At 48.6% G+C, this 8196-nt stretch overlaps 1 protein-coding gene and 1 long non-coding RNA gene across 3 annotated transcripts in view; one reads left to right on the top strand and one right to left on the bottom strand.

The window, feature by feature from the left end:
• Positions 1 to 4562, bottom strand: part of LOC109298010 — a 16183-nt gene extending 11621 nt beyond the window's left edge. Inside the window, exon 1 of the long non-coding RNA XR_002097491.1 lies at positions 3767 to 4562. This is a non-coding gene — a long non-coding RNA (uncharacterized LOC109298010). The remainder of the gene's footprint in view (positions 1 to 3766) is intronic.
• Positions 1 to 8196, top strand: part of HDHD2 (haloacid dehalogenase like hydrolase domain containing 2) — a 35609-nt gene that overhangs the window by 17383 nt on the left and 10030 nt on the right. For both annotated transcript variants that reach the window (XR_002097490.1, XM_019518136.1), the window contains exon 4: positions 4570 to 4654. Coding sequence is in view for 1 of the 2 variants with exons in the window: in XM_019518136.1 (XP_019373681.1) it covers positions 4570 to 4654 (85 nt within the window). In the remaining variant the exon portion in view is untranslated. The remainder of the gene's footprint in view (positions 1 to 4569; positions 4655 to 8196) is intronic.

The following is an 8196-nucleotide window of genomic DNA, read 5'->3' as shown; positions in this document are numbered from 1 at the left end:
GTATGATGGAGTGGACTTGTTGAGCTGCATGGGAATGATACTGGAGGGTAGGACTCTGGCAGTGGTATGTCCCATGGAAGGAGGAGGGAGCCTTATCCCCAACGTTCAGGCAAGGCATGAAATGGAGGTTCTGAGCACTGTTGGCATTGAGGAGCCTGTAGCACTTGCCACAGGAGGAGCCAGCTGTAGCATCACTTGAACACATTCCTTTTTGAGGCTCTGCGCTCTGCCACCACAAACACCATGCCCCATTATCCACTGAATTTAGTTTCTGCTCCGTGTGCTGCTGTACACTTGACTTTCTGCTGGGTCCCTAAGAAGACCTCTCAGGATAAGTAGTACACACCCTTTCTTGAATCAGGCCTGTGCCCATTTTTGCCTGTGAATGTATGCTGTGTGGCGCTTTCATGTCCTAGTTTTGCCAATTTGCTCTGGTATGTCGGCCCCAAATGACCAGAGCCTGAGAGCATCATGGTTCTTGGCCATAGGGCTTTCCAGGTGTGGGGATGATGTGGCTGGCAGTGGAGAGTTGGGGGTGGGATGGGGAGGGTGGTGACATACTAAGCCCTGACTCAAAGCACATGTGCAGTTTTACCGGGTTTGTGAGTAATGTAGGGTTAAAGCAAAATAAGGAGGCAGGCTTGTTGAGGGCTCTGAGAATAGTTTAGAGGCTCCCCCACCCCCACACAAATTTAATGAGTTACTGTGAACACCCAGCTACAGTGTAGTAATGTGATTTTTTGCAGGTTTTAATTAAATCACAGCACCATGAGCTGTGCAATATTCCAGACACTTAATGGATTGTTTGCATACTTTAGTAAAATCAACACAATCCATAAACTACATACAATCATGATGAATGCATGGGAGTGCTGTACAGCCAGCCCGTGTGTTTCTTCGCTGGTTTTCAATTTGACTTTCAAAAATATCCTGAAATCATATTCTTGTTAGTGCACACTTGGGATCTATCTACAAGGAAGCTCTGATTATCTGGCAGTCTTGGCTGGGAGTAGGTTGTGGAGTTATGAGTGGGGTTATGAGTGGGTTGTGGGGTTATGTGGGGTTCTGAGATTAAGGGTTATGTTATCCAACATCTAAAACTGTTGGATAAGATGAGCTTGAGACTAAACTGAACTTCTGTACATGCTTCTGATTTGGACAACATTAAACATTATATGCAATTTGGACCTCCAGCATCACTAGGAAGTGAGCTAGGCCAGTGTCCTCAAATTGTTTGTTTGTCTACACATTGGCGCACACATGCAGTAAGTCATTGCACCATTTATGGGGATAGCAATCTGAGGTTTTCTTGTAATGTGTTACAGAGACCTTGTCTATGCTGAGAACTATTAGTGTGTCCGCACTAAGATTTTCATAAATTCTCCCTACCACTGGCCCAGAAATGTGTGCAGGGCATTTTTACCAGTCAGGTACCTAACCTTGCTCAAAATGAGCCTAAAAGTTACAGTGGTAAAAGAAGCCTAGACAAACAGCCAGGAAGCTACTATCAATAAAGGATTGACACCCCTGTGTGTCCGCTTGTCCCAAGGCTATCGAGTGTCAAATTCAAAGGCATTTTAGTATTACTTAACAAGGATTAGTAATGCAGACTTTGTTACTGTTAGATTTTCAACTCAAAGACAATGAAGCTAACCAGATTGTAAAAACAATTAGAATTTTGAATATTGTTTCATTTTAATTCAGAAGCTTGCAAACACAAGATTGCTGACTACCAGTTTTTTTCTGACCAAACTGAAATCAGAACTGGTTGTATAATTTTGGTAGGTTCTGACCTTTGCATACTCTGAGTTGGGGATTTCCCTTAAAATTTAGTGCAACATTCTGCTTCATGTTCTTTAGAATGGGTGTGCAAAAGGAACGTCTTTATGGAGACTTTTATAATCTCTTCTGCCTATTTTTTTATCAGGTGAACGTTGCTCAGTGAACTTTCTATATCTGTGCTCTCAACAACCCTGCGCAAAACTAGAAACTGCAATTGGTTTCTAACTAAATTTAATAAATTCAGTTAAAACCATGCAGTTCCCTGCCTTTTGGGTCTCTTAAATCAGTTGAGTAGAGGCTGGTATTGATTCAGCTTAATTTGGTAGAGGTTTAGAAACTGATTGAGTTAACTTAGTGCCATTTTTGTGTGTCAGCAAGACCCAGCATGAAGTGGGTTGGATATACTGTTTTTTTTCTGCCAGAAGCAGTTTCACTTGTTTTTCCTCTCCGTTACGTTCCTGAAGCAGTTAAGTACACTAGAGGTTTTAAACTCCTGGTAGTGACTGCTGCTGAATTATTCTTGGATAATCTTCCCTATATACAATTGGTCACAGATGGATGCGTGTAATCCATTCTCTGGTTAATGGACCCAGATGGTTTGAGGGAGTGTCACAAATCCCCCTGGTGTCTCTCAGTGCCACATTTTACATTTGGCTTTCGGAATTAGCTGGAAAATTTGCAGTACGTGGCATCGGACAACAGCGTGTCTGACTCTGCATCTGCCGAGGCCCAGGAGTACTAGCTTATCCCAGCAAAGGAGTGGTAAATGCTGAATGGGAAGGCAGGGCAGAGATGCCAGCTTTCTCCAAACACAGGTGTCTGCCGCCTCTGCTGTGAGCTGCTTGTTCTTGTGCGCCGGTCCCGACACTGGCTCCCACAACTCCTCCACTGCTGGTTCTGTGCCTCTACGCTGTTCATCCAAGGGTGAGGTCCTATGGCAAAGGTGGCATCACCATCTCCTGCCAAGGCAGTTGTGATTCTGCTGTGCTGGACAACAGATGCAGGAGCTGGAAGTAAGGGATTCTTACAGGGTGATTTGGCTGCAGGGTGGATGAAGCCAGTCCAAAGTCTGATCCCTCATAGGTCATGCTACAAGATCCCTTTGGGCAGTGCTTGGACTCAGTCAGAATGACATTTACCGTACCCACCAGAAACCACCCCCTCTGCCCCAAGCAGTTTTCTGTAACCAGATGAGATCAGAAAGCTTCAGGGGAAGTGAAGAAGCTGGGATGGGACAGAGCACTTGGCATCTCTGTGCTGAATATCCAGATCTGGAGTTGAATTGCTTTTGTGGAAGAATCTGGAAAGAGCAATACCTTTAACGAGAAGCAGTCACCAGCTCTCGAAGTGTGCATGCATGTATATCTGTTGCTGAAGGTGGAACCCAAGTCTTTTTGTCTGGAAATGCTGACTTCTGTTGGCAACCAGTTGACTGTACCTGGGCCTGATTTTAAAATTAGTGGGCCCTGATGTGTTAAAGCAAGGTTGTCCAACCTCTAAGTGGCCAGGGGCTGCATGCCTTGTGGGTCACAGCATTAGGGACCCCCAGGCCATCCTGGCTACGTGCCATGCAAGATGTCCTACTGCGGCATAGTCCACCTGCACAGGTGCCCCCCATCCCCCAGCATTGCACTACACACCCATGTAGTCCTGGCCTCCCCCTCAGCTCACCGCATCGTGTTGCATTGCCTAGCCCCCTGGGGCGGGTTCAGAAAGGAGAAGCTGGGGGAGCAAGGGGGAGCCAAAAGCCTCCTGCTGCTGTTGCAGCCAGGAGAGTGGGGAGAGTGGTGGCCAGGTGGGAGCCTGGTTGACTACAACTTAACCTCTCGCAGGCCACAACCAGCCTGTGGGCCACCAGTTGGACAGTGCTGTGTTAAAGCAAGGATCTAACTTGCTCTGAAAACCAAGGATTGATACTTTCCTCCATGCTGAGCTGGAAAATGCTAACTTGAAATCTGCCCACAAATGACTGCAACCTGCCTACCTTCGGCGGGTTGAGGCATGCTTCCATCAGTTGCTATTGGTCTGATGGCTGGGTTTCCCTCTGGCAGTGCTGCTTGTAGACTGTAAACAGCCTGGATTTTGGCAGTTTGAACTGCTCCATGTTTCAGAGGTTTCCAGTTCCCCTCTCAGCTTTGCTCGCGACTGTGCAGGAAGCTGAAGAGAGAAGGTGTTCATTTCTTCACTGCCCTTCCTCTAAATAACATGTAGAGCAGTGTAGTGCATATTGCTTTTATTCCCTATGGTCACTGTTCCAGCAAAGGACTGGGATACTGGCATTTCCCCTGCATTTAGAATAGGCAGTGTTGGACATAACTGGCTACGGTAATGGTACATTTAGTGGCTTTAGCTGTATTTACTGGCCTTTGTAGGTTAAGTGTGGGCCTTGTAGGTATATAAGGTTGTAGCACAGCGTCTTCCAAGGAGCAGCTTGGAAGGAAGGAGACTGGGCAAAACTGCCTGATAGATTCAGAAGAACCTATACCCCTTGGGTAGGGGTCCATTGTAAAACCATTCTGCTAAGACCGCCCAGGGGCTTTAGAAGTAGCTGGTGTGGGAAGCCACTCCCTGGCACGCTGTTGGTGTTGTAGGCAATGATTCCCTCTCCCCTGCCAGTGCAGCCTTTCAGCTCCGTCTGTAGATGGGACGTCGCCAGGTGGGAGCCTGAGATGTCTTGCAAAGTATATACCAAGACTAATTCACTTTCTGGTCAGTAGGCAAAGGATGTATTTTAAACCAGGGGCATGAATACATAGAAGATGTTACATTTCAGCTTTAATTTTCCAGGCATAGATACCAACGACCCCAATGCAGTGGTGGTTGGACTGGCACCTGAGCACTTTAACTACCAGATGATGAACCAGGCGTTCCGGTGAGTTGTTGTCATCTTATGAATTGTAATGGTAGTCCTAAAGACCTAAGCACAGCTGGGGCCTTGTACTGTGGTTGGTATAGAGACATCAGAGAGAGAGTCCTGCTCCTGGAGAGGAGGTTATAGTCTAATTTAAAACTACACTCAACCCCTTTGTCTCAGGAGGGACAGTGGGAAGAGCAAGCCCATGGCATCCCTTTCTACTGCATTAGGCATGACACTGAGGGAGAGCTGACTGGTATGCTCTGTCTGGAGGCCTTAACTTCATGCTGTTTTTAGGTAGTTCAATATGGAATTAAACAATTTTCACAACCTAGAAACTATAAAACTGCTGCTGAGATTGAGGAGGGTCTGGCCATCGAAAAGGATAACAGCAGTATCAAGAGCTGTCCCAGTTCATATGAGTACACTTTAGAACCTCGTGCCTCAGGGTCTTGCCATCTCTAATTGAGGGATTAGGACAGGGGCAGGCAAAGTCTGGGCCACAGGCGGGATCCGGGCAGCAATGGACTCCAATTCCCAGCAGCCCCTACCCATGTGGCTGGGGCTGGTTTCCATGGAGACTCCAGCAGCAGCCATGCTGCTGTGGAGACCAGGCTGGCAGGCAGCAGCAGTGCCAGCCTCTTCCTGATGGGGGTGCTGAGGGGGTGCTGTGCTGCAGGCAGGAGTGGGGCAGGCTCAGCTGCAGCCCTGCTGGGAGGGGGGGCTATGGGAATTTTGGGGTGGCTATAGCTCTCCCTAGCTCCACCCCTGCTGGCAGGGTGCGCAGCAGGGGCAGGGCAGGGAGCTGCTCTGGTGCCCGGCTGGGATTGTGCAGCAGTGACAGTGTGGTCCAGAGCCAGGACAGAGCTGTGATCTGCAGCCTGCGTGCCCCAGGCAGGGACGTGCAGACAGTGGATTACAGCTCTGCCCCAGCTCTGGACCACGCTGTCACCGCTGCAAGGAGCCAGGGCAGAGCCGTGATCTGCTGCCTGCACATCCCTGCCCGGGACACGCAAGCTGGAGATCACTGTTCTGCCCTGGCTCTGGACCACGCCCTCACCGCCACACGATCCCAGCCTGGCTCTGAAGCAGCTCTGTGCCCTGCTGCACACCCTGCCAGTGCTGCTGGGGGCAATCTCCATGGAAACCCCGGCCTGAGGCTATCACAGCAGGGCTGCTGCTGGGGTCTCCATAGAAACTGGCCCCAGCCACACGGGCAGGGGCAGCTGGGAAATGGAGTCCAGCTGCCAGCCAAATTCACCGTTTTGCCCGCCCCTGGATTAGGAGGTGATAGAGAAGCTAAGGCAGGTTATCCCATGTCCGTCTGTCTGCTGTGTGGTTTCTTGCATCTCACCCTGAAGCATCTGGTTCTCACCACTGTTGAACACAGGCTCCTGCACAAAGTAAACCTGTCATCTGCCCCAGCACTCGCTGCTTCTTGGTTATCAATATTTCTGTCACAAGTGTGTTAGGCACTCTGTGATGGCAGGGAGCTGCCTTAGCCAGGAGACCTGGGTGTTTCAAACAAGAGAGTGAGCACATTACCGCTTTTGGCGATTGTGGCTCTGGTTTCCGTTGTGCCAAGGTTAAAAGGGATGTGGGCAGAATGAATCCTGGGGAAGTGAGTGGAGTTACCCTAGGAATGAATTGGGCCCATTGCTATTAAATAGAGGGCTTGGAGTTTGTTACCAAAATGTTACAAGGTGAAAGTCATCTCCCCCCCAGACCTGTTCCCCAACACTGAGCAGATTTGGCTGCAGCAAAGGATTGCAGATGCAGGTGCCTGACAGCCGCAGTCAGTGTCCAACCAAAGAGTAGTCCCATAGCAGTTGCTAGTATGAATATAAAACCCGAGTTAAAAGAGCTCATCTGCTCTCTAGGAATGTCCATGTTATTTTGGTGTTCGAGCCTCTGGCTGCTGGGTAGATAATGAAATTCTGGGATTAAGCACAGTTCAAACGTGCAGGAAACCCTGGATCTTGAGCTCTGTTCCTGACCCAAACACCCTTTACAGATATCAGCTTTTAGTGCTGTGAACCTGAGGATATAAGAAACAGTTTTCACCTGTACAGAGTAAGATGGACGTGACCAGCTCAGGGAGGGCTGCCTTGTCTTTGCTGGGTTTGCTTTACTTTTCCTTTTTTCAGTAGAAGTTCACTGTAATACTGAAGTGTTCCCATTTATAAACTGCTGCAAGTGCCGTGGGCACTTCAGAGTCGCACAGGAGACAGGGGGATAAAGATTTGCCCCCCAGAGCAGGCATCTTAACCAGGGCTGATGCAGTTTTTTAAGCCGAGGCACCATGGAGCATGCCAGGAAGACTGGTACTGACGGGACCAGCGGAGACCGCTTAGCTCACCAGACTGAAAAACCACCTTTCCCTGTCCCGAGCAGTCTGCCAAAGGGACCCTGCCAATTCCTGAGCCGATTGCTCTGCAGCTTGCTTTCTCCACAGTGCTAGTTACATTTCTACCTGGTGTGATAAAGACCTGAGTTGCCTGCAGTACCTGAAGAATGCACTGTAAAATCAAGTGAGAAGCACTCAGCGATCATTACCTCAGCATTTATAGATGCTATCTAGAGGGCTTTTATTGCTGTAAGACCAGGGGAGGATTGTAACAGCTGAACGGTGCTTGGCAGTACCAGGAGGATTCCTCCAGCCTTGCTTTCAAGCACACTTCAGTATGACTGATCTTAGCACTGCTGTAGTTGCAGAGAGCTGCCAGGTGTGTGATGGCAGCACGCAGGCATCAAAGCCATGGGTGGCAAATTCTGGATATGAAATCATGGCTGCTCAGGATCAGACCCCAAATTAGCTTACAGAAGCCCCCTTATTGTCCCAGGCCCCAAACTGTGAATTTGGGAGTTTAGTTTAACTGTTTGTGCTGTATGAATCTTTAGTGGCTCCGTTAGGGCTGCATTGTGTAGACAAAGACACACACATACACCCCATAGAGTCTCTGCCCCCAGAGATTCACAAGACGATTAAAAGAGAAGCAGCATCGCTGACCTTATGGCAGTGTACAAGGTACCTGTGAAAAATCTTCAACTAACGTAGTCAGCAGCAGCATTAGGAATGCTTGTCTGTATGTGCTTAACTGCATTTTTTCTGGGTTAGCGGCAGCTTTGTTCTGTGCTTTTTAGCAGGCTGGCTGCCCGGCAGGAAAAGGGCAGCTCATTTTTAATTCATCTTGCAGAAATCCACATTTTAGACCTTAGTTGTGAATTCTCCACTGCCGCCTGCAGGATGCTTTGCTGAAGAACTGGACCAATGATGGGGCATGTGACAACCTAGAAAAGATGTTTGTATAGTTCCCCCTCTCCCAAATTACTCCTGCATCCACTTTTTGAAGCACCCAGCTGCCCTGGCTAGCTTAAAGTCCAAGTATAGAGATTGCCACCTGTTTGCACAGCCTCCCGTGACTCTAATCAGACCTGTTAAATGCACACTGACCGGCTGTTTGGACCTTTCCTCCATTTGGAACATTTTTCTCCCTGTAACAAGGACACGTTGCTTAACTTTGTTCCTAAAATGTAATGTCTCAGAGTAGCAGCAGGGG

This window comes from Gavialis gangeticus, unplaced genomic scaffold (assembly GCF_001723915.1).
Source record: "Gavialis gangeticus isolate Ggan-Ray unplaced genomic scaffold, GavGan_comp1, whole genome shotgun sequence".
Classification (NCBI taxonomy): Eukaryota; Metazoa; Chordata; order Crocodylia; family Gavialidae; genus Gavialis; species Gavialis gangeticus.
The sequence above is the reverse complement of the archived record's forward strand: the minus strand, read 5'-3'. Positions and strand labels throughout refer to the sequence as shown.